The sequence below is a fragment of the Festucalex cinctus genome, chromosome 15 (assembly GCF_051991245.1).
Source record: "Festucalex cinctus isolate MCC-2025b chromosome 15, RoL_Fcin_1.0, whole genome shotgun sequence".
Classification (NCBI taxonomy): domain Eukaryota; kingdom Metazoa; phylum Chordata; class Actinopteri; order Syngnathiformes; family Syngnathidae; genus Festucalex; species Festucalex cinctus.
The window spans coordinates 8929957-8957152 of NC_135425.1; the positions used below are offsets into that span (position 1 = coordinate 8929957).

The window sequence follows — 27196 nt, forward strand, 5'->3', positions numbered from 1 at the left end:
TACTCTAGTGGATGTAAGTTTATGGCAAGCATAACTGTATGTGCACAACCGTCAAAGATGCGTGAGTCAGTGAAGAAGGTTGGCCCAAATTTCCAGATAGCAAATTAATTTCGAAAATATGCCGCTCTTTAACTGTTTGACCGCAAAAAATGTTTAACTCATTTGCTCCCAATAACGTGTAAATACGTTTTTTTTAAATGTTCTAAGTCTCCCAAAGACGTATTTATATGTTATTTTGTTTTGTTTTTTTATGCTAGAGCATACAGAAGGCTTTGATGCAGCCTCTCAACTGCAAAGAACGGTTGCGGAAATGGTAGTTATTACACAATCGGCCTGCAGGTGGCAGCAGAGCAAATGAGATCAACTCGGGCCATATAGAAAAAAAGCTCAATTACTTACAATTTTGAATAGATTTGTGAAAACTGATGAAACTTAGCTCTCTTCTAATGCTAATTGCTGCAAAACGGAAGCAGAGAGAAACATACTTTTTTCCTGATTAAAGAAGAGAATTTAATCTTTCTTTTGATAGGTTCCATGCTTTTATAGCAATAGAACACAATATTCTGTGGGCCTTGGAAAATCAGTCAAAATCCAGTAAAACAGCCGGGAGCGAACGGGACTGCTTCTGTGATCATGGCTGGGAGCGAATGAGTTAATAACGATGAGTAAAATCACGATGTATGCCGCCATAAATGTTAAACTTTATTATTATTATTATTATTATTATTATTATTAATAATAATAATAAAAATAAGAATAAGAATGTAATGACTCGATCGAGTCGATAAAGAATAGATCCCAAACAGGCAGGCTCAGAGGAGGAAAACAATCTCGATTTATTGCTTTTGACAAACTGATGGCACAAAGCTTGCTCGCAGGCAAGACAACGGAATTTGCAACGATGCCCCTGCACACAGGCGAGGGACACGTAAGTAACAGAAGACACTTGCAAAAGGCAAGGAGGAATTGGGAAACACAAAACTCCCGCAAAAGGCAGGGAACACGAATGTAACAAAAAGCGCTTGCAACTGCAAGGAAAACTAACATAACCAAAATCGCTTGCAAACGGCAAGGAGAACTAACGTAACAAAAAACACTTGCTAACAGCAAGGACAAGAAAAACATAACTCACTTGCAACCGGCAAGGACGACACGAAATGTACACGGAATCAATCAACACGAGTATATCAAACAAAAGGCGACGCGGAAACACACACGTGAATACAAGTAAACTAAAGACGACGGCAGATTCAAAAAACTTTTACCAACAGGAAAACGCGGAGAACACTTGGACACGGAGGTGAGCAAATAATAATCCGACGACGTGCTGTGTTCCTCGGAGTCCTTTTAAAGCCTTGATTGTCAATGCGCTGCAGGTGCGGAGCTGGGGAACGCCCCCCTCGTTGCAGGCACTGGAACACACACACATACACAAGCACAACAGGCTGAGAACCGAACCATGACAGTACCCCCCCCTCAACGGACGCCCCTTGGCGGACCACCTGGTTTATCAGGATGAGCAGCGTAGAACGTGTCGAGCAGAGACGGGTCAAGGATCCAGGAGCGGGGGATCCACTGGCGCTCCTCAGGTCCATAGCCCTCCCAGTCGACCAGATACTGGAAGCCCCGGCCCCTGGGCCTCGAGTCCAAGATTTCCTTGACCGTGTAGACAGGGTCCCCATCAACCAGCCGGGGAGGAGGCGGAGCTGGCGCGGGAGGATTCAGTGCGCTGGTGGTCACAGGTTTAAGGAGGGAGACGTGGAACACAGGATGCACTTTGAGGGAAGAGGGTAGCCGGAGCTTCGCTGTGACAGGGTTGATCATGGCAAGAATCTCGAACGGACCAATGAAGCGCGGACCCAACTTCTTGGCGCCTCCAGCCAGCCGCATGTCCCGGGAGGAAAGCCAAACCTTGTCCCCCGGCCGGTAGGCCGGCTCCGGCCGCCGCCGGCGGTCCGCTATTTCCTTGTTGCGGACCGCCGTGCGGGACAACGCAGCACGCGTTTCCCGCCACACTTTGTGGGCCCGACGCAGGTGCTGCTGGACTGTGGGAAGTTCTATGGAGCCCTCCTGCGAAGGGAACAGGGGTGGTTGGTACCCGTAGGCCGCCATGAATGGCGAGCGTCCAGTAGCCGATGAGGGCAAGGTGTTGGTGGCGTACTCGATCCAAGGAAGGTGTGTGGACCATGATTCGGGGTTGTTTAGGCACACACATCGGAGGGCCGCTTCTAGGTCCTGGTTGGCCCTCTCTGTTTGGCCGTTGGTCTGTGGGTGATATCCCGATGACAAGCTCGCTGTGGCTCCCAGCAGCTTACAGAACTTTTTCCAGACCTGGGAGATGAACTGCGGTCCACGGTCTGAGACCAAGTCCACGGGTATTCCATGAAGCTTAAAAACATTACGGGTGAGGAGTTGCGCCGTCTCCCAGGAGGACGGCAGCTTGGAGAGAGCGACAAAGTGAGTCATCTTAGAGAATCGGTCTATCACAGTCATAATCACCGTGTTCCCCCGTGACCTAGGGAGACCAGTGATAAAGTCCAGTGAAATATGGGACCACGGCCGCGATGGGATGGGGAGAGGCCGCAGTAGTCCCACCGGAGGCTGGTGGGAGGATTTCCCGCAAGCACAAGCGGTGCAGGCCTTGATAAACTCCGTGATGTCTTTTTTCATCTCCGGCCACCAGAAACGTTGGCCGATGAGGGCGAGAGTTCTGTGAATTCCGGGGTGACAGGCGATTCGTGAATTGTGACCCCACTGCAGAACCTCTGCCCGCAATGGGTCCGGGACGAATAGTCTCCCGGCTGGGCATTCCTCCGGGACTGTGATTCCCACCAGTGCCTCTGTGACCTTCTTTTCCACCTTCCAGCATACGGCACCCACAAAACAGTGTTCCGGTAGGATGGGTTCCGTCCCAGTTTCGGGAGTAGTCACGTCATGCATTCTAGACAGAGCATCAGGCTTCTGGTTCCGGGACCCCTGGCGATAGTTCACGACAAAGTTGAATCGGGTGAAGAGTAGGGCCCAGCGTGCCTGTCGAGAGTTGAGTCTCTTTGCAGACCGGAGGTACGCCAAGTTCTTGTGATCGGTCATTACTTGGAAGGGTTCCTTGGCGCCCTCCAGCCAGTGCCTCCATTCCTGAAGTGCCAGGACTATCGCCAACAACTCACGATTTCCCACGTCGTAGTTTCTCTCAGCCGGACTCAGTCGCCTGGAGAAGAAGGCGCAGGGGTGGAGCTTCCCGTCTTCTGGCGACCGCTGGGACAGGACCGCCCCCACTCCTGAATCCGACGCGTCAACCTCGACCACAAAGGGGACATCAGTGTTAGCGTGGATCAAGACTGGTGGATTTATAAACAACTGCTTTAGTTCGGTGAAGGCCTTTTCGGCGCTAGGTGACCACCTAAACGGAACTTTACTCGACGTTAATTTTGTGAGTGGAGCGGCCCGTAAACTATAGTTCCTAATGAACCGACGATAAAAGTTGGCGAAGCCCAAAAACCTCTGCAACTGTTTACGAGTCTTGGGGCTCGGCCACTCGACCACGGCCCGTGTCTTAATCGGATCTGCTCGCAGTTGCCCCCCCTCAATAATAAAGCCCAGAAATTGAACCGACGTGGAGTGAAATTCACATTTCTCTGCCTTAACGTAAAGTCGGTTCTCCAAAAGGCGCTGGAGAACCAGGCGAACATGTTGTCGGTGCTCATGCTCGTCTCGCGAGAAGATTAGAATGTCATCTAAATAAACGAAGCAGAAAACATTCAACATGTCCCGGAGGACATCGTTGATCAGGCACTGGAACACCGCTGGAGCATTAGTTAACCCGAAAGGCATGACGCAATACTCGAAATGACCTAGGGGCGTCTTGAACGCGGTCTTCCATTCATCTCCTTCTCGTATTCGAACCAAGTGGTACGCACTTCGCAAATCTAACTTAGAAAAGATTCGGGCGGACTGTAACGGAGCGAAGGCAGAGTCCAACAGCGGAAGCGGGTACTTATTCTTTATCGTGATGTCGTTCAATCCCCGATAGTCGACACATGGACGAAGGGTCTTATCTTTCTTCTCAATAAAGAAAAACCCCGCCCCCACGGGTGATTTAGACGGACGGATCTGACCGTTGGTCAGCGAGCTCGAGATGTACTCCCGGAGGGCTTCTTGTTCAGGCTGAGATACTTGATATAGGCGTGAACTCGGTAGTGGCGCATTGGGAATCAGCTCAATCGCACAATCGTATGGTCTATGGGGCGGCAACGCCTGGGCACGGTCCTTACTAAACACTTTTCCTAAGTCATGATACTCCTTCGGTACTTGATCGAGGCTAATCGCTTCGGGAGCCGGATGTACAGGCACCGCGATTGTCCCTTCTGCCGACCTTAAACAGTGGGCGTGGCAGAAGGGACTCCAGTTTTCCAACGCGGGCTTATCCCAATCGATGTCGGGATTATGGGTCTTAAGCCACGGGAGACCCAATACTAGGGGAGCAGCACGGGAAGGCATAACAAAAAAGCTCCTTTTCTCGACATGATTCCCCGAAAGCCTCAAAGTCAGTGGACCAGTAACATGTCGAACCTGCGCCAGTAACCGCCCATCGAGGTCGAAAACCTCCTTCACCTTCTCTAATGGTTCCACCGGGCTCCCTAACGCCTCTACCACACACGGATCGACGAAGCAATCGTCGGCGCCCGAATCTATGAGAGCCCTAATCTTAAGCTTCATGCCGCTCTCGGACAACTCCCCCGACAATTCTAACCGTCGAATATCTCGGCCAGACCTAATCGGCGGGCTGGGTTCGGTTCTCCCCGGTTGGTGCTTACCCTGGTTCAAGTCCGTTCCGAGCCCCTGGGTCTCGTCGGCACGTCCTCCCAGTCGGGTGGTCGGTCGCGTCCGGCGTGCTGGCTTCGTCGGGCATGCAGCCACCCGATGCCCTGGTTGCCCACAGTAGAGGCAGGCTCCTGCGACCCACCGACGGCGGCGCTCCTCGTGGTGCAGGCGTCCACCTCCGATCTGCATGGGCTCAGACGTGCGGTGGTCAGCGGCCGGCCCCTGCCGCTCACAAGCACGCTCTCGGTGCCGTTCTCGTAAACGGTTATCCAACCGGATGGTTAGATCGATAAGTCCTTCAAGGGAGTTCGTATCGTCACGGACCGCCAGTTCATCTCTAAGTACCGTATTCAGTCCACGACGAAAAACACTTCGCAACGCACAGTCCTCGAATCCGCTTTCAGCGGCCAAAATACGAAATGCAATCGAGTAATCAGCGACAGACCTTTCCCCTTGAACTAAATCTAACAACCGGCCTCCGGCCTCTCTCCCTTTGACAGGATGGTCAAACACACGTTGAAATTCAGAAACAAAATTCGGGAAAGAGGACCGAAGGTCCGGTCGAGAGTTGCTCACCACCATCGCCCACGTAGCGGCTTGACCAGACAGGAGACTCATAATAAAGGCTATCTTGGACTGATCATGAGCATAGGTATATGGTTGCTGGTCGAAAACAAGAGAACACTGATGCAGAAACTGACCGCAACCTCCAGGCTGTCCATCATAACGTGACGGGTGGGGCAAAACGGGTTCCCTAGGTGTAACCGGGAGTGCCGACATGGCTGTGTCTATTCGCGGAAGTTCCGGGTTTGGCACCTCGTGAGCACCGAACTGCAGGAGCCTGGCAAACAACTCCTCACATCGGTGAGCAAGCCTGCCCACCACCTCCTGGAGACCGGCTAATGCAACTTCGGTTTGCCCGACCCGTTGCCCCTGGCTGGCCAACGCCTTTCCCACCTTCTCTGAGTCTGCAGGATCCATGGTCGGATTATTCTGTAATGACTCGATCGAGTCGATAAAGAATAGATCCCAAACAGGCAGGCTCAGAGGAGGAAAACAATCTCGATTTATTGCTTTTGACAAACCGATGGCACAAAGCTTGCTCGCAGGCAAGACAACGGAATTTGCAACGATGCCCCTGCACACAGGCGAGGGACACGTAAGTAACAGAAGACACTTGCAAAAGGCAAGGAGGAATTGGGAAACACAAAACTCCCGCAAAAGGCAGGGAACACGAATGTAACAAAAAGCGCTTGCAACTGCAAGGAAAACTAACATAACCAAAATCGCTTGCAAACGGCAAGGAGAACTAACGTAACAAAAAACACTTGCTAACAGCAAGGACAAGAAAAACATAACTCACTTGCAACCGGCAAGGACGACACGAAATGTACACGGAATCAATCAACACGAGTATATCAAACAAAAGGCGACGCGGAAACACACACGTGAATACAAGTAAACTAAAGACGACGGCAGATTCAAAAAACTTTTACCAACAGGAAAACGCGGAGAACACTTGGACACGGAGGTGAGCAAATAATAATCCGACGACGTGCTGTGTTCCTCGGAGTCCTTTTAAAGCCTTGATTGTCAATGCGCTGCAGGTGCGGAGCTGGGGAACGCCCCCCTCGTTGCAGGCACTGGAACACACACACATACACAAGCACAACAGGCTGAGAACCGAACCATGACAAAGAATAATAATAATAATAAATGGGCAGTGCAACATCTATGTGCAGCGCTGCCTGGTCAATTGGTTGTGGAATCAAAAACACCCACTAATTCTGGCCAGCAGATAGCAGAATTGTATCTCTTTTCAAGTGTAGCAAATTACAATGAAACATGACTGACTGATATGATGAAATAGAACGTTTTCAAGGATGACATGAATGATCAAAGCCTTTGTCACATTAAACCTAATTCACAGAGCACACAATATTTAGTAAAAGCACACAATATTCATTCAGGAAAAGCACACAATATTCTGTTTGCCTTGAAAAATCAGTGAAAATGCTCAAAATCGGCTGGCACTGTGGTTTTGTTTTGTTTTTTTTGTTTTGTTTTTTGATAACTTGTGGCAGTAAAAGAGTTAAATGTGAAATTAACTTGCATTGTCGATCGAAAAGTTATACTGATCTTCTCCAGTGATGCGTTTGTGGCTCATCTACAGGCCACTTTGAATTCATTTTTTAATACAAGCAATGTAATCAGAATACCGTGCTCAAAACTGATTTCTTTGGAGGCGGAAAAAGTCTGCTGGTGCTGATCCTCCATTCTTCACCAATTAATATGATGTAATGTTGACGTTCGGCCCTCTACAGTCGTTGGGCAGTCGGTGAGTGTATACAGGCCAGGTGTGTCCCGTCTGAACGTCGACACAAATCTGCTGAGTGACAGTCATCACCCGCCGTCAGCAGCCGTGTAATGGCTCAAAATGTGCAATATGATGTTTCACCTTTGAGAGGCCCTCGGACTTTAGTACAGTTTCTAGAGCGCGCAAGAGAAAAGATGCTTAAGTCTGAGAAAATGCACATACAGTGATACCTCGCCTGACGAACGCTTAAGCTCACGAACTTTTCGCCTCACGAACATTAAATTCGCGAGCAAATTAGTCTCTGCTGACGAACTAGTTTTCGGCGGACGAACCAAACCACGCGGTCGAACAGCACCACGGTGGCGGCCACGAGAAGCTGACGCACGCTCACGGCGTCCCAGTTCGTCACCCCCTTTCTTTTAGTGCGGACGCGGTTTGTGTTTTGGACCATATTGAGTGTACTTTTGCTATTATGGGACCGATAAAGACCCCACCACAGGCTAGTGTTAAGCCTAATGCTGCGTTCTCACCAAAAGCGAGGGACGGCGATTCGGCGGCGCGTTTGCATTGTAGTCAATGGAGTTCGCGCCACTAAAAAAAATTAAAGTGCTATCACGTACCTCAAAAAAGGAGAAAATAGTGCCACGGCTGTTTAGTCCCAGGAAAGAGGTGAAAGTAGTTGGCGGTGCTCACTTTTTGTTGACTCGCTAAAGTGCTCCACTTCCTTGTTCACCAAGGGACACGCCTCCTCCGCTCCGGTGAGCACGAAAGCGCGAATGAGCGGCAACCGTTCCATAAACACTACGCGGTGAAACGCTCGCGAATGAAGTAAGTCTACCATTGCTACTATCCTTAAGAACTACCATCACAAAGGTAAATAAAACAACTTTATTATACAGTACAGTTTATTTCTTTAATTACAATACAATAGCACATTTATTATACATAAAATAAGGTATATTTTTGTGTAGTTTTAAGACTTATTTGGTAGAAAATTATGTTTTATAGGGACCTGGGAACGGATTATTCTCATTTTAATGGTTTCTTATGGGAAATAAATGTTCGGAAGACGAACTTTTCGCCTTACACACACTTTCTGGGAACCAATTATGTCCGTTCACTGTACTGACAGATATGTAATGTATGCACTAGGGGTGTGCTCAAAAATCGATACGGCAATATATCGTTGCGGGTCTCATTACAATACACGTATCGATACGCAGACGTCAGAATCGTTAACTTTAAATAGTGACAAGGCGAGGTAAGGTAGGACTCAGACGCAGGCGTAAGGTAAGCCACCAAGGCAGCAGGTTTATTACCGGCCAACAGGGGTCTCCTCTCAAGCTGAGAGGAGAACAGGGAGGCAAAAAAGTGGAGAACAAAAAGCACTCCACTAGGGAGGAAAAAACAGGCAAAAGGTACTGGGGACAACGAAAAGCGCTCCGCTAGGGAGGAAAAAGGGCACAAGGCAAAAGGGGTAACAAAAGGCGCTCCACTGGGGAGGAAAAAAGCACAAAAACAAGGCAAAAACATTTGGCAACATGAACGAGGACATAAGGACTGTGGGACGCTTCCATGCACTGACTGTGACACTTCGGCGCTGAGGGGAGAATGCAGGTGGCTTTTATTGCAGTAGGTGATTGGTGGCAGGTGGTGATAATCAAGGGCGGGGACCGGTAATTATGGCGCGGCAGGAAGGGCAAGTGACCTGGGGTGAGAGGAGAGTTAGGATTTCAAAGTAAAACGGGAAACAGAGACACAAAAATAAAAGCATGAGCCGCCACGCCTGGTGGCGGCGTGACAAATAGGCAGTTAATGTTTGCCTTTGCAGCTTGCATTGTAGCTAAAAAATAAAAACCAGCCAAACCTTTGAAGTTAATTTCCTTCAATTAATGCAAAAATAGCTCACCAGTGATTGGACACTGTCTCTTGCTAAGAAAAATGGATGCAAGGAAGAATATCAACATTTATTTATTTATAAACTTACGTGTCTTAATGTACCAATTTTCGTATATTTTGTTTAAAAAACTAAATAGAATATGTTACATGGAAAAAAATGCTGTTTTTATTTCCCCAAATATTTCAAATAAGCACATTTTAGAGCTGTAATTTTAATGCTTTGATATTTTGGCTCAATCGACTCATGCCTATTAATAATCCCGGTGTGTCTGTGAAAGCTGCTCCTTGCTCTGCGCACATTTTAGACCAGGCATGCCGCTTGGTGGTAAACCAGAAGAGCTGCTAACAAAAATATTTTTGTCAGTCAGCGTAATAAACATATCCTTTAGGTATACATATGACTGTTATTATAAAATGCAAGAAAATTAATGTAATATATCGGGATACGTATCGGCTTGACGATCAAGTATTGGGATACATATATTTCGCGACACGTATCGTATCGTGACCCCTGTATCGTGATAGGTATCGTATCGTGAGGTAAGCGGCAATACCCAGCCCTGGTATGCACTCCACCCAGAGTCCATACATATCGTAATTGGCACATGTAAGTCGATGTACAGCCAAAAACAAATGTGCAGCAGCGCACCTTTTCTAGCTTAATCACATAGGAGAATATGCCCTTTATAGAACATTGTAAAAGAATGCATTACTACAACTTCCCTGCATTTGCGAACTATTTAGAGTATTTCTGCTTTTTCCAATTCTACAAGAAAGCAGGGAGAATTAATAACTGCCAGGAAGAATGATTGCGTTGATAAAATTCAAGGTTGGGTGCCCGTGTATGTGCTTTTGCAAGACCAAGTGTCCCAAATTTAAGCACAAGTCTTCCTACTGTGTTCCCAATAAGGGAAGTGTGAAGAACGATTTCTTCAGTGTGGCATGAATTGCTCACAGTTAATTAAACAATCCAGACGCTAGTGCGAGTGCAACCCAAGTCTAAAATACAATAGTAATAACAATGAAAAAGCATTCGCCTTAAAAAGCATATTAGCAAGGTATTTGTATTTTGGCTTCTCACAATCCAAAAAAAACTTGATAATCGAGGCACAGTGGTGCCACAACATGGTGTACTCCGCCTCCCATTTATTGCGCAATGAAAAACATTTTCGGGAGTTTATTTAAAAAAAACAAAAAAAACACCAGGATGTAAATCACTCACACTCGATTACTGCTTACAGCTCTTAGTAGCGATGAGACACAGGCAGCAAGCTATGCTAAAAGCTAAGTGAGCTGGAGAGGCTGAAACACAAACTGAGACAAGTTGAGCTGGTCACAACAATTCAAGGGAGGACGCCTGGCTCAGTGAAAATTCACTGAAATACACCAAAAAAAGCTTTGTTGTTGTTACCTCAAGCAGCAGATGTCCGCTGACCAGCTCATCGTCACGCAGGGCACATTCCCGCTTTGCAGGAATTACATAAAACTTTATTTTTGTCCTTTTTATTTTTAAATGCCCCCTAAACCCTTGGCATCTTTTTTACCATGGACATTTGTTGCCGGAAAGTGCATCCGCAACAGCAAATATGCAATATGGAAACATGGAAGTGGCCAAACATAGGTTCTGGGTGCAGCAATTATGTTTTTAAAAGGATTCATTATAATTTTTATTTGTATTAACTCTTTGACTGCCAAAGGTTAATCAAAAAACAACCCCGACATTCCCACACGATTTGGGGCATTTTCACTCATCTTTCATCCATCCATCCATCCATTTTCTTGACCGCTTATTCCTCACAAGGGTCGCGGGGAGTGCTGGCGCCTATCTCAGCTGGCTCTGGGCAGTAGGCGGGGGACACCCTGGACTGGTTGCCAGCCAATCGCAGGGCACACAGAGACGAACAACCATCCACCCGCACAAGCACACCTAGGGACAATTCGGAGCGCCCAATTAACCTGTCATGCATGTCTTTGGAATGTGGGAATGTGTGTGTACCCGGAGAAGACCCATGCGGGCACGGGGAGAACATGCAAACTCCACCCAGGAAGACCGGAGCCTGGACTTGAACCGGAGTCCTCGGAACTGGGAGGCGGACGTGCTCACTCATCTTTCAAGGCAAACAAAATATTGTGCGCAATGACTACATAAACATAAAAAAAACAAGTATGTTTCTACCTTATTGTGTTCTTTAGTAACTAATCACCATTTGAAAATAGGTCATTTGAGTGGCAGGAGCGAAAATAGAAAAAAAAATAAAGAAAACAAGCTTTTTGTGAAAAGATCATTTTTTTTGCACAACAGTGAGTTTGACTTTTTTTTTTTGATTTAATGTGACAAAGGATTAAATCATTCACGTCATCTTTGAAAATGTTTGTTTCATCAGATTTGTCATGTTTCATTGTAATTTGATGAGGCCAATGAAAAGAGATTTAATACTGCCATCTGCTGGCCATAATTACTGGGTGTTTTTGATTTCACAACCCATTGACCAGGCAGTCACTTAGATTGCACTGCCCATTGATTTAAAAAAAAAAAAACTTGGTAAATAATAATTATGGATTTTAGTATACGCCAATAAACATTTTTGGCGGTCAAAAGTTATCTGATTTTAATATAAATGAAAAATGAGCGTGATTATCATTTTTTCAATTTTTTTCTGAAAATGTTTCCTCGAAAGACATTATTTCAAGATCAGTTCTGTATAATGAAGGACCTGTTCATTTATGGGCTTGTACATGATAATGTGTTTTGAAGTACTTTTGCACTTTAAACAAGTCTTTCATTAAATATGTGAAACATCAGTTCGGCAATAGAAGAGAAGATAACTGGCTATTCATTTTTCATTCATTTTTTTCTGCAAGGTTTCGCATGATGACTACACTCTTACAATTATACGTTCGTAAGAGATTAATACTTGCCTGCCACACAGTGATACAAAGCACACCCTGATGGAGGCTTTCAAAGTAGCCCACTCAGACTTGACAATTTCTATAGCTTAATCTGACACTTAATTAACAAGCGATCACAGAAGATCGAGAGGTTTGAAGTGTAGCTTGCATCACCGTTTGCTGTTTCGTCCAGTAGGTATGCAGTCATTGTGGACACGATTACTATTGCATAAATGATTTGACACATGAACAGATATTTCTGAATAGTGTTTGTAAATCTTTCCAGCCCCCCCAGTGGTTCATTTCAGCCTTTGTTGTGATTGAACATCCATCACTGTCAGCAAGAAGTCACCTTTCATTTAATTTATTTATAAGGGCAGCTTAAAGTACACCACCACGCTATGAGTCAGGCAACAAGAACAGAAGTTTGACCAAAAAAAAAAAAATGATACAGACTGAAATATCATTGTGATGGTGCAGTATACGACAGTCTACATTTACAAGGCCTGGTGTGTTTAGTTGTAAATATAAAAGAAAGTCTGAGCAGGAACTAAGACAAATAAAAATGTCATTCAGTGTGAGTTTATTTGGGCAAGAAAGCGAACGACGGACTATTAAGCTGAATTTTCACAAGGTGCTGTGGCTGTGCAGAATACATTCATTTCCTCACTTTCATTCTCTGCTGACCTCCATTTAATAGACAGCAGTTTCCTGAGTGCTTTTCTACTTTGTTTTGTCATACTGTCACAGCAACAGTGATGTGTGTTACTCACTTGCTGAAAGATAACCACAACAAGAAGGCACATATAACTGTATGAAGCAGGTAGAAATCAACTTTGTCCACAGATAAAGTTGGTCTTTTTCAGAAAACACAAAAATGATTAGATATTCAAAGGCCCAGTCTGCCGGTTTCACTCAGGAAAATGCACTTTTTAAATACAGGATTTAAACAAACAAACTACTTCTCAATTTACAGATCTGGGCTTCTCTTAACGTGTGGTGGTGATTTTGTCTAAACATGTATTTTGCCATTTTGTGTTTGTTTTGTAAACAGCGGGACGTTTCTGTGGAAAGACAGTGTTTACACCCCTTCAGCCAATCGCAGAGCGGGGGATGGCGTGTGGCAAACGGGGCCGGGCGAATTTTTCATTTTTTTCACTCACTCATTCACACATGTAAACTCGAGTGAGTGAGTGAGTGAGTGAGTGAGTGAGTGAGTGAGTGAGTGAGTGAGTGAGTGAGTGAGTGAGTGAGTGAGTGCCGCGGGAGTGACGTCATGCAGCCGACAAATTCGCCCGGCCCCATTTGCGACACGCCACCCCCCGCTCTGCAATTGGCTGGAGGGGTGTAAACACTGTCTTTCCACAGAAACGTCCCGCTGTTTACAATACAAACACAAAATGGCAAAATACAGGCTGGGGGAGTGGGGGTTTAGACAAAATCACCACCACATGTTAAGAGAAGCCCACATTTGTAAATTGAGAAGTAGTTTGTTTGTTTAAATCCTGTATTTAAAAAGTGCATTTCCCTGAGTGAAACCAGCAGACTGGGCCTTTAAGTTTAGTTAATAAAAAAATGATAGTAAAAACAAAAGTGGGGCTTTTATATATTTGTTTTTTTCGAGTTTGTCTGCAGTTAGGACAGGACAGTCTTAAGCCACGTTGACACTTGCACGATTTTGTGGCACGAATTGGCCCGACTCGAATCGCGCCAGTGCGCGAACTAGTCGTGCAAATGTGCGAAGTGCGTAAACTATGCGCAAACTATGCGTCAATTCGTCGTACCAGTTCGTGTCAATGTGGCCACAAATGGTTACGTATTCGTGAACTTGTCGTGAACTATGCGTCAACTAGTCGTGAACAGTGGGGGAACCTCCCAGTTCGTGCCCCAAAATGGCACCACTTGCCACGACAGAATCGTGCCCAAAAGTCGTACAAGTGTCAGGCCGCCTTTAGTGAGCCAGGCAATGCGACCATTATCTTTGTAGTTGAGATTTATGTGCTCACCTACGAACACCAGCTTGCTGACTCACTCACAGGCCCTACACCCCAACTTATACATCCAATCACATCCATAAGGCACGGGGAGAGCCCCCTGATGCCCGAATAGGTCCTGTCCCAGGAGTTACGCTATGAGCCTTGCGACTACCCAGCTCCCACCCTATGACTATAATCACCAGTCTGGTAATCATTGTCCCTCCCTCCAACTGTGTTTGTGTTGCCCTCAGTGTGATATCGTGTATTAAACTTGGAAGGACATGTGAGGCTAGTGGGGATAAGGCGGAAAGGCTACAGGGAACTGCAGCCTGTCCTCCAAAAGCAGGATCTGTATGTGGTGCATTGAAAACAGTGGGAAATAGTCGGGGTGGGCCGGAGGGAGGGAACGCAGAACACAACAGACACTGAAGGACAAAAACAAAACGGTTATGTGGACGAAATGCACTGAAAAATATGAATATGATCTCTTTTCATATGGGCATATATAGGTAGCTACTGAAAATGTGTCGTTCTCCTGTCTAATGATCATGTGTAGACTTGTGTTAAGGTTTTTAATTAACAGCCTAAAGGGGAAGTGGCTCGTCCGCCATTTGTCTGTTAAATTGAAGCATTTTTTGGTTGCCAAAAACCACCCAATACAGTACACAGCTATTCTAAGTACATGTGTGACAATGTTTGAAACTTGTATACCTTACCTTTATACATTGCTTGATGTGAAAGTGCCACGATCGTATATGTAGTGGCTTCACGTTCGTTACGGAAATGGCCGACTCCAACTTAATAAGTTCCATATTGGCACCAAGCCTAAGGTTAGTCACTTCCTTTGCATTTGGATGCTACTGTGTAGTCAAGGCCTTGAAAAATAAAGACTTTGGGTTTCAGATCAAAAGATGAATATCACTGGCATCGAGCCAAAACCTCATAAGTCACATTTCGTATAATTGATATCTTTTCAAAAATCTATGCAATTGGTCTGTCTTACACATGTTATTTTTTATAAATAAGTGACCCATGTAAAGTGTTGAAAATGTCTTGCTCTCTGTGATGATGCAATGGTTGAACAACCATGACGTTTTTGGGGGTCTCCTGAGAAGTGACTATTTTGGAGGTGCGATGCCCGACACCAGAGAGATGGAACAAAGTTGAGAATTCCAGCTTTTATTTCATCGTATTTATATCTACATGTTTAAAAAATATATATAAATCAGGACAGACCAGAAAGTAGAAACCCGAAGTAATTGTTTAAAAAATATTCTTCAAAGATATAATTTCACCCAAGTTCAAGTGACAAGTGAAGTGACTCATCTAAAATCTGCTGGTTCCACCTCCTTCGCCAATCATCATAACGGCAACGAGTCTCTGCAGAGATCCTCTATTAAAAACAGGAGTAGTCTCTCTCTCTCTCTCTCTCTCTCTCTCTCTCTCTCTCTCTCTCTCTCTCTCCCATGTAAATGTCCTAATCTGTTCCAATACTCCCAAAATTCAGACATAAATGTTTTATCAAGACATCAAAACATGTAACAAATACATGTTCCAATTAGATTACTGCACAATAAATGAGAGTTGTGCGTAATGTAAAAACAAAGAATAGAGGAAAGAATAAAAATGATGGTCATTTACCTTTTTAACTGCTGTCCTCATCGTTTTTTGCTTTCTTTGGTTCATGTTCTCTCTCAGAAGTGTTTTTTGCCTGGTGTTTTGTAAAAAACTGATCCAAGGATGTTTGCTTTTTTTTTTTTTTTTTTTTTTTTTTTTGAAACAATCCTTCGAAAATGTCCAAGGCAAACATCATATTAGTGAGCAATCGCTCGAGTGGTGAACACTTTTTCTGGGTGATTATTTTTAACAAATTCCGAAACTTCATGGAACTTCAGGTTCGGCGAGGCATCTTTTTCCAAAAAAGGCCCGTCTCGTCGCAATTAAAAGCTTACTGTACCTTCATCAATCATCAGTTGTTTGAATTTTTGCACAAATTCGTCGGCCGTTAGTTCATACATTTACATCGGAACACCTCATGGCCCGAGGGATCAATGAGAGGACGCTGCATAGACACCGATCTATTATCTTCGCTCATAGATACAAACAGTAGAGATTCCTCTTAGCCAATGGGATACCAGAAAGATGCATAGACACCAATCTAGTATCTTCGCTCATAGATACAAACAGTAGAGATTCCTCTTAGCCAATGGGATACCAGAAAGATGCATAGACACCAATCTAGTATCTACGCTCATAGATACCTATGGTAGGTAATAGCTATAGCTTAAAGAATGTTCCGTTCGGTACTGTATTTTTACTTTTCGTATCTTGAAATTTCTTTCGTAACAAGAGGCAATATTTTCCCGTTGAGGCATTTCGTAACTTGAAATTTTTGTATGAAGAGACGTTCGTAAGTAGAGGTACCACTGTATATAAAACACTCAACCTCCCTCTGTTATGTTCCTGACAAAATTAAAAAAGAAATGGGAAAATTCAGATGAGTTGTCAGAAATTTGTACAGATTGGCTGCTCTATCTGGTCAATATTGCATTGTCAAACAACTAAACAACCTAAGACTATTGCATCGTCTTACTAATGTTTGTGCCAGGCCCACAAGTCATACAATTTTTTTTTTCTGTTGTGTTTTTCAGGTGTATGAGCAGGACGACCTTTCGGAGCAGATGGCTAGTTTAGAAGGGCTGATGAAGCAGCTAAACGCCATCACCGGCTCCGCCTTCTAAAGCTTTCCTTTAAGCCCTCAGCCCCAGAGCAGGAACCCTTCTTCAAGCTTTGATGTCACGAGCAGCGTGTTCACAAACAGCTGCAGCATCTGACTTTGAAGAGGTCACTGGGGACTCGAACCTCCGTTTGTACTGGATTAAACCACATCAGACGTCATCATCTCCAGGAACAAGACAATGGTGGAAGGGGCTTCCTCAATGGGTTCAAACTCTTTTGGACCTTTCGACTGAAAACTACAAAACTAGGAAAACCTAATGCCTACCACGTTGACTTAATGAAACAGGGGGGGAGGATTATCACAGCAAAAGAAGACACAATTTCAAGATCTTTACTGTTTCTCTTTGTGGTATTTATTAGCTCCTCATTATTCTCCTCCGCTGAGTTCTCTGCAACTCAGTTACTGTGACTGTACCTCAATTATTTTTCATGATTGCCGTTGGGAATATTTTTCCTTTTTCAAATGATTTCAAACAACTTCACACGACACATTTAAGCAATGTGAATATGGTTTGCCACACAGAACATTCAGTGTGAAATAGACATTCTTTTTTTCAGTTTCAGCGAAACTTTCTGCATTTTGGCCCATTTGTTGGAAGTCCAGTTTTGGGCAGTTTTCCATCATCCGTCTTGGTTTCATCTGAACAAACCCCTTCAAATGTGGATCACTTTTTTTTCTTTTTTTTTAATACTGGAATTCTGGCGGGACATAAGACTCTTATGCGTCTGGATTTTTTGTTGATGTCGCTGAATCATCTATAGACTACACATCTATCACCATCACTGCTCTTGACCAAGCCTTTAATCCCGCCAAACCAGACAAAACTGTAAACGGGATTGACAGGATAAGTGTTGTTGCCAAAAAAGGGGAAGCTCATGGCGGCCTTCCTTTAAAATTCAAGGCTGGCATTTTCACTGACAGTTTTGTACTGGCTGTTGCTGACACACAGTAAGACCATCAGGATGGATGAATTTGTACAATACTTGGTGTTTGCCTCACTTTGGTCAAACACAAGTCTGTCAGTTGAATGTTATGTCCTGATTGGGCCTACGGTTTATTCCAAACAGGAGTGATGAGTGTTTATTTTTTTACCTTTTAATTATTTTTCAGTGCATATTAAGTGGGAGTGTTTTGAATGAATCCCTATTTATTTTGAATTACATTCATGGCCACAGCTTCAATTTGAGTTCACCTCAGAGGGGGCCGGGTTTTTATACAAAACAAGAAAAAAATGAAATATGACTTACAAATGTGAAATAATGGATATTTCACAAAGTGTATTTTTCACAGTTTCTATTCTGTTTGACAGCATATTAGTCTTGAAAATGAATAGTACAAAGGACAATTCTTGGTGCCATTTTTTATTTGAATGCAAGCGGTTTGCGAATCCAGTCTGCAGTATTTTGCTTTCAGTGTGACCTTTATTTCATAAGGTCAGCCAGGAAAGGAGAACAGAGTGCATCCAGCCCTTCGCTCCTTAAACTGCTGTGTACTGACAGCAGAAAGAAAATGTGTCCAATTAAATGGTTCATTAGCAGAGGCTGGATGTTTGTTTATTGTTGCCATCGAGAAGATTCATTTGTGAAGTTCTACAAGAAAAGCAACAATCTTTAAAATTCCGCCATTTTTCAAAACATTTTTGAGAATAACATGTTTCTGGCGCTGGAGTAGGTGATTAAGCAACTCGAGAAAGAGAATCATTTTTTGTGTTCGGCTCTTCAGGAAGGGGAAAAAAAAGCTCTTTCAACTTCAAATGATAAGTCATTCATTAATCAAGTGAGGTGAAGAAAACAAGCCATCAGTATGCTCCATATTTGACTGTGTCACCCTATTCTCCATATTGTAATTTACAGACCTTTATCTCAGTGTGATGAAAAAGGAGAATCCTGCGGGAGACTTGAGCGCGCTCAGGCAGAGGAGCCGCATTGATATTCAGGGGTGGCTTGCATGTGTGAGCAGGGCACAGAGGAACGAGGCGGCGAATTCATTATGAAGACGTTGCAAACATTATGATTCAAGCTCACGCTCACTGGGCCGTTACGGCGGCGGGGAAAAGTCCCAGGGACACAGGCGATAGAAAGGTAACATCTCTGCAGGATGGATGCAGGGATGGAAAGGTTACAGAGGGCAGGCATGCGGGCAGTGTGGGGATCAAACTCATCAACCTGCTCTGGGAGATGAATCCACTGTGAGCTAAGCGCTTACATTCCCTTCCGAGTTGTACTCCTTTCGGTCTGACGGCAGTGCAGGAACATCGTATTTTAACAACACAACAAATTAGAGGGATGTTAAGAAAAGGTCTCATCCTTTAAGTCTGGGAAGGAGTTTGGCAGTAGAGTTGTTTGCGTCTATTTTTCCTGCTTTGAAATTTCCTGTCAGGCAACATTATGGGCCCAAGTCTAAAAATGCGTGCAAAGGTGGAAGAGGCCGTTTGCTGCTCCGCTGTGCGCCCTTGTGGGAGGGAATTCAGTCTACTCCTAGCCAAACGAAGCAGCTCCCCTCATCAACCCATTTAAATTCTTGTCTCAGAGAGAAGCGCCTACACCACATGTGTCAAGATCCGGTCCTCGAGGGCCAGAATCCTGCATGTTTTCCAGGTTTCTCTACTCCAGTGTTTCTCAATTCCGGTCCTCAGGCCCCCCTAACCAGCCTGTTTTCCATGTCTCCCAATTGCAACGCAGGTGAGGATCGTTATCAGGCTTCTCCAGAGCTGGCTGATCTTGGGAATTGGGAGACGTGGAAAACAGGCTGGCTAGGGTTGCCTGAGAACCGGAATGGAGAAACACTGCTCAACTCCAATGCACCTGATTCAATGATCAGGATAATTATCAGGCTCCTGCAGAGCTTGCTGATGAGCTTAAATATGAATCAGCTGTGTTGAAAGTGGGAAACCTCAAAAACCTGCAGGACAGCAGCCCTCGAGGACTGCAGTTTGACACCGATGGCGTACACGGTCTACATGCAGACGGAGTGGCAAAGTGCGTGTACAATTAAAGGAACTGCAAAATCTCCACTAGAGGGTGCAGCTGCACATATGACATTGACAAATGGAGACCCCCGATTGTGCATCTAACAACCTACAATCACCACCAGCATGTGCCACATAATCAGAGGGGTGCTATTCCAAAAAAAAAAAAGATGATACTAATTTGTCCAATGAATTGATTTGTACAATGATTCAGAGGGAATGTCCCACGCTGTTGTCTCATTTATGAACGAAATAATGACATGTACCTCACCCATCCACGGAGCTCAGAATCTGCCTGCGCCTCGATCAAATCCATCAAAATCGCGTTATGCCAGCTGTGCCACCACTTAGACCGGGTATTAGTGAGTCTAACATCTGGTGTACTTTTTTTTTTTTTATCACCAAATTGCCAAATTTTTCAGATGTGTGATATAGAGTAGCGCGGTCTGCCAAAATACACTAAAATAGACTTGCAATGGCACGAAATAAAGAGTTCATTGCTGAAATTGTAAAACTCAAAATGCTCAGTGTTCACATTTACATAGACGTGATTGGATAAAAAGTTTTGAGATCAGCTTAGTTAACACGTAAGAAAGCTGTCAACTAAATATGTAGCTGTACATCTTCATGGATTTTATACACAATATATGTTTACATGCAAGAAAAAGTTTGTTGAAAAGTAGTTTGTGAGAAGACACGATACTGTGAATGTTCGTAAATGCCCAAGACACACCACACGTGGTCGTTGATAATATGATCTCTTAAATTAAGAAGGCAAGTCTTCTCAGTGCTTGTAAATCCAGAACCTGACAGCAGTTTGACAATATTCATACAATATATGAATATTCTTTCTACTACAACATTTTTTAATGTATCTGTTGAGACTTCAGACACCTAGATTTTTGTACGTATATCAATACATAAACCATTGTAGGTTGGCTCAACTAAAATACCCGTACACCATTTACTGAACACTGTGCCAAAAGTTTCACTTTAATATTATCGATTGCTAATATGGATCAGAATTAAAATTAAAATAAACAACCCACAACCACCATTTTATTGAATAAATCAAATTTTGCATAAAACCTTTTTTTCAGATATTCTATTTGATTTTGTTGCAACAGAACTTTCAGATGCTGATTTTACAGCTTTTTGTGGCAAATACAGCGAAGCATCTCTTATCTTTGAAGCACAGCACAAAAAGGAACATACTGTAGGCTATATTTTGACAACAATAAAACTCGCACACTGACTTTAAAGTCTCTGTCAGACGGTTTTCATTGAAGTAAACATAAAGAGTCCAAAGGGAAGAGAAGTCAAACTAAAAGATGACAGGACAGTTGGGATTAGAAATTCACCAGTAAAGTTTTGAAGTGTTAACCGGTTAGGGGTGGAGCATCATTGTAGTGATTGATGTAAAGCAGAAGGGGAATTTAATTTTTTTTTTTTTTTTTTAATTGCCCGAAGTTCTATAAGATTCTGTATAGGTAAAGAAACATGCTTTTATTTGTTGCTGACATTGAACCTCCCATCTGTTTATTAATATGAAGGCTTCCCTTTATCAGTCAGATATTAATATTGACTTTTTTTTCTTTCTTTTTTTTTATGGTGGGGCAGTCTCCCTTTTTTGTGTATTTGACTGTAGAGTTACATTTTGCTGCAGCAGAAGTACATTACAGGCCACTGCTGATTATTTTTTTTACTGTGTATAGCTCCGTAGAGTAGCAGTAACTTTTTTATAATCAAATTTAATATATTATTATTGTTATTTGTATCATTTACTTTATTATGAGTGATCATTTAAAAAAATGTTTATTTATAACCATGTGATATTTCTGCAAATGTACATTTTGTTTAGTAAAGAGGAAAAAATGTGCACTTTGGAGTTCTGTTGTGTTCTGTTTGTTTGCTGCCTTAAAAGGTGTCTAATATTCCAAACAGTATTTAGTTACAATTGAAAATGGTTTGACACCAAAGTGGTCCCTTCGGAGGACACACAGTCACCACCATTTTATGTTCATTTCAGTCTAACCTTTGTAGATTGAGGTTCACGTCTATGCAGTTATCCTTTATAACAATAAACTATGTATGATAATGACAAAACTTGACCGCTGTGACTCTCTAAGTGATTTTGTTCCTCACATATTTTGAGAAAAAAAAAAAAAAATCAAAAAGGCATCAAATTACTTACGATGGCGTATTAGGGCCACGTACAAATATATATATATATATATATATATATATATATATATATATATATATATATATATATATATATATATATATATATATATTAGAGGGCGGGGTCAATATAACGAAAGAAATTTGGCAATTTTGCCACTTTTTTCTCATCATATTGCCCCCGCCCCATAAAAAAATAAACATATATATATATATTTGTACGTGGCCCTAATACGCCATCGTAAATTACAGATGAGGCATTCTGATAATATGTCAAATTTATTTTCATCATTTACACTTTCAACATAACATAAAACAAAAATAATGGTGTATATATAATAATAAATAAATAAACGTTTGTTAGTAATTATTGCCCTCTGCCTGCTGTGTTTCCCAGGTGTGTCCTGTTAATGTCTCATTAGTGTTGGTATAAGGGAGTGGTTTGTTTCACGTGGGAGCGGGAGCATTGTATTGTGTAGTATATTCCTTGTCTCCTTGTCTCCTTGTCTCTTCGGCTAGGCTAGGCTAGGCGGTAGCTTGATTACGTCTAGTTAGGTTTATTTACGTTTGGTCAAGTTTTGTTTACGTTACATCTAGTTTTTGTTTTCTTTACGTCTGATCACTTTCTCTACGTCTAGTTAGTGTCATCTTCACGTCTACGCCACAAGTCATTGTCACGCCACGCCCAGTCATGTCCACACCTTTACCCAGTCTTCTCACTTTCCAGCCAGTAATTAAAGTTATTGTCATTCCTGTCATTTCTCTTCCTGTCTGGTTACTCCGCCTTTGCGTCCCACCACATCCACAACGTAACAGAACTAACAGAGAGAGAGAGAGAGAGAGAGAGAGAAGAAAAGCGGTGCACCTGTGGTGACTGTGTGAAACTCAGAAATGCCACCAACCTGTTTCGATGAGCATTGATGGGTGCTCAGCTCACAAAGAAAAAGTCAATTTCATTCACTCTTTTTTTTTCTTCTTCTTCTTCCTTTAGACACTTCAGTCTGAAGTGGAAGGCTTTGGGTATTACAAAGAAAAAAAGCATTTACAAAGTCAAGTTGGCCAGAGGTGGACGAACGTGATCTGATTTCGGTGTGCTTGCTGCAGAAGAGACAGAATCAGTGTGATGATGAGCAAGAAGAAAGTAATTGTGTCTGAATAGAAGCAAGAAAAGAAAAAGAAAAAAATTGGACTCCACTATGGTGAAAGGGCCAAATTAAAACTGTGCTTATCTCTCTGCCTCACACACAATTACTTCATTTCATCCAGAACATCAGTGTTCAACAGAGAAGCTGGCACATGGGCAGCTTTGAGTAAATAGTTTCACTTCATCCTTTTAAAAGTTCAATCACAGAGTCATTAGAACAAAATTAGCTTTATAGCTGCAATATTTTTATGTTTTGCTCTATTTGAATGAACAAGAAATGAGGTGGTGATGTGTTTCAGATAAACTAGAGGGATATTTATATCCACGATGTGATATCCACGATATCCACTGGTTTTGTAATACACTGTAGAACAGATCCATTTTTTTATTTTTATTTTTTAGAAATGTTATTTCAAGAGTGCATTCTTTGTTTATTAAATAAAGGTTAAAAACCCAATGCTGATTTTTCAATCCAGGTACGCACTGACACGACGAGGTAAGGTAGGACTCAGACGCAGGCGTAAGGTAAGCCACCAAGGCAGCAGGTTTATTTCCGGCCAACAGGTGTCTCCTCTCAAGCTGAGAGGAGAACAGGGAAGCAAAAAAGTGGAGAACAAAAAGCGCTCCACTAGGGAGGAAAAAACAGGCAAAAGGTACTGGGGACAACGAAAAGTGCTCCGCTAGGGAGGAAAAAGGGCACAAGGCAAAAGGGGTAACAAAAGGCGCTCCACTGGGGAGGAAAAGGCACAAAAACAAGGCAAAAACACTTGGCAACATGAACGAGGACATAAGGACTGTGGGACGCTTCCATGCACTGACTGTGACACTTCGGCACTGAGGGGAGAATGCAGGTGGCTTTTATTGTGAGTCTTGATTGGTGGCAGGTGGTGGTAATCATGGGCGGGGACCGGTAATTAGGGAGCGGCAGGAAGGGCAAGTGACCTGGGGTGAGAGGAGAGTTAGGATTTTCAAAACAAGACAGGCAACATGGACACAAAATAAAAGCATGGGCCGTCACGCCGGTGGCGGCGTGACACGCACATTTTAATGTAATGATTAGGGATGTTCGATACCACTTTTTTTCAGACCGATACCGATACTCAGCCCCTCAGTACTCACCGATGCCAACTCCCGATACTAGTAGTACATTTTGATAAATAAAAAAAAAAATGATTAAAAGATATTTTTTTTAAAACATATTTCCTTTAATTTTGACCAAAAAAAAGCAAAAAACAAACAAACAAAAAAACAGCACAATCACTCAATAATGTTAACGCTCACAATAAAACACAAAAATGCTCTTTGAGTTTAGGATTCACAATTTTGAAGTATTTCCAAACCGGCGAAGTTTCGGTGAAAAACGCAAGACATGCTTGTGGGTTCATTGTTGTCAAAACAGGAAGTGATCCTCATGATTTGCCATGGTGTTAAACTGCTGCAGGCTAGCACCAGCTACAGGCAAGGAGGACTGACTCAGACACAGACTCCCGCCTACTTGAGATCATTTGGGTGGAAGTGGCCACTGAATTTAAATGACTTTGACACCCCTGGACTAAACAGATAACTGGTTTGGCTTCATCCCCCTGATGAGTGTATTTCATGGATTTTCAATTAGCACCTTTTATTCCAAGTTTGACTTTGAACTAAAATATCATACATTACATAAGAGTACCGGTAAAGTATCTCCTCATAAAAAGTTGTGAATACATATGATATGGATTAATAATGACCAGGGCTGAACTGCCACACACACACACAAAAAACTCGGCCCCGGCATGTTGACTTATGTTGACAACGGCCGGCTCTCGACGGCCCAGGAATGTCAGGGTGTTCTTCATAAAATTCATCAATGAGGGAGGGGTCAACAATGAACCGGGAGGGGACCCATTGTCTTTCCTCCGGGCCGTATCCCTCCCAGTCTACTAGGTATTGTCTTCCGCGGCCCTGATTACGCACATCTAAGAGTTTCCTGACCTTGTAAACGGGGCCGCCTTCAATCATCTCTGGGGGGGGCGGGTCGGGTTCGGAGGGCACAAGTGGGCTTTCGTGGACCGGCTTGACCTGACTGACGTGGAATGTTGGATGAACTCTGAGGGATCTTGGCAGGCAGAGTCGAACGGCGGCGGGACCTATGGACTTGGTTACTGGGAAAGGCCCCACAAATCGCAGGGCCAGCTTTGGACATGGTACCTTGAGTCTGAGGTGTTTGGCTGATAGCCAAACTCGTTGGCCTGGGCGGTATTCGGGTGCCGGTCTCCTCTTCCGGTCGGCGGACCTCTTCACCCGGTCTCCCTGGCGTTGTAGCGCCGCCCGGGCCGCCGACCAGACTTTGTGGCACCGACGGATCATGGCCTGGACCGAGGGGACCGTTGCCTCCTCCTCCAGGTCAGCGAAGAATGGTGGATCGTAGCCGTGGACGCATTTAAACGGGGTGAGACCTGTGGCAGAGGTGGGCAATGAGTTGTGTGCGAGCTCGACCCAAACCAGGTAAGTGCTCCAGGTAGTCGGGTTCTGGGAGACGAGGCATCGCAGTCCGGTTTCGAGTTGCTGATTTAGTCGTTCTGCCTGTCCGTTGGCCTCAGGGTGATATCCAGACGTCAGGTTGGCTTTGGCACCTAGGGCTTTACAAAACTGTGTCCAGAAGCGGGAGACGAACTGTGGTCCACGGTCGGAGACGATGTGCAGAGGGAAACCATAAAACCGGAATATGTGGTGGATCATGATGTCGGCTGTAACTTTGGCGGATGGGAGCTTGGATAGTGGAATGAAGTGAACCATCTTGGAGAACCTGTCGACAACTGTGAGAATTGTGGTTTTACCATGGGATAGGGGTAGTCCGGTCACAAAGTCCAATGATATTTCTGCCCATGGTCTGGATGGGATTGGCAGCGGTTGGAGAAGGCCCATCCGGGACTGATTCGAAGTCTTGTTGCGGGCACACGTTGGACAGGCAACGACGTACTCCTTTATGGTGGATTCCATTGCCGGCCACCAGAATCTCCTGGCAACAGCATACATGGTCCTGCGGACTCCAGGATGACAAAACAGCTGTGATGTATGAGCCCAGTGTATCACCTGAGACCTTAGCTCCTCAGGCACGAAGAGTCGACGTGGTGGGCAAGACGTGGGGGGAGTGATGTTGCGTAGTGCCTCCTTGACATTGTCCTCAATTTGCCATCTCATGGCTCCAACTATGCAGTCCCGGGGCAGGATGGTCTCAGGCTCGGTTTCCAATGGTTCGGATTCGTGGACTCTTGACAACGCATCCGCCTTGACGTTCTTGCTGCCTGGTCTGTAAGTCAGCGAGAACACAAAACGGTTAAAAAACAAGGACCATCTGGCCTGTCGAGGATTGAGTCTTTTGGCCTGGCGTAAGTACTCCAAATTCCGGTGATCGGTCCAGATCACAAAAGGAAGTTCGGCGCCTTCCAGCCAGTGTCTCCATTCTTCTAGGGCCACTTTTTCCGCGAGAAGCTCCCGATCTCCGACTGAGTAATTGCGTTCAGCCTTGGATAATTTACGTGAGAGGAATGCGCAGGGATGTGTCTTGCCGTCCTCTTGACAACGCTGGGACAGTACCGCCCCAATTCCAATACTGGAGGCGTCTACCTCCACCACGAACTGGCGTTTGGGGTCAGGGACTCTGAGGATTGGGGCATTGGTGAAGCGTGCTTTTAAGTCTTTGAAGGCCTTTTCGGCTTCCGGGTTCCATAAAAAATGAACTTGTGGGGAGGTCAAGGCGTGTAGGGGAGCGGCAATGGTGCTGAAGTTTCTTATGAAGCGCCGGTAAAAGTTGGCGAAGCCCAGGAACTGTTGAAATTTCTTCCGAGAGTCCGGCGTGGGCCACTCTCGTACGGCACTGACCTTGTCCGAGTCCATTTCGACCTTCCCTGGTGAAACGATAAATCCCAGGAAGGAGATGGTGTTAACGTGAAATAGGCTCTTCTCAGCTTTCACGTACAGATGGTGATCCAGAATACGTTGCAGTACTCGGTTTACGTGGTCTCGATGGCTCATTAGGTCAGGAGAGTAGATCAGAATGTCATCCAAGTAAACGTACACGAAGTGATCTATGAAGTCCTTGAGTACCTCATTTATCATGGCCTGGAAGACGGCTGGAGCATTCGTGAGGCCAAATGGCATGACCAGGTACTCATAATGTCCCCGAGGAGTGTTGAAGCCCGTCTTCCATTCGTCTCCCTCGCGGATCCGAATGAGTTGATAGGCGTTCCGGAGATCGAGCTTAGTGAAGATCTTG

At 44.3% G+C, this 27196-nt stretch overlaps 1 protein-coding gene across 4 annotated transcripts in view; it reads left to right on the forward strand.

Annotated features, from left to right (window-relative positions):
• dcc (DCC netrin 1 receptor) overlaps positions 1-27196 on the forward strand; it is a 466971-nt gene that overhangs the window by 426470 nt on the left and 13305 nt on the right. For 3 of the 4 annotated variants that reach the window (XM_077498095.1, XM_077498097.1, XM_077498098.1), the window contains exon 29: positions 16554-17987. The exons of the other annotated variant lie outside the window; for it this stretch is intronic. In XM_077498095.1, the coding sequence (XP_077354221.1) occupies positions 16554-16643 (90 nt within the window). In that variant the 3' untranslated portion in view covers positions 16644-17987. Of the gene's footprint in view, positions 1-16553; positions 17988-27196 lie in introns of those variants that run through there. 4 annotated transcript variants of the gene reach the window in all.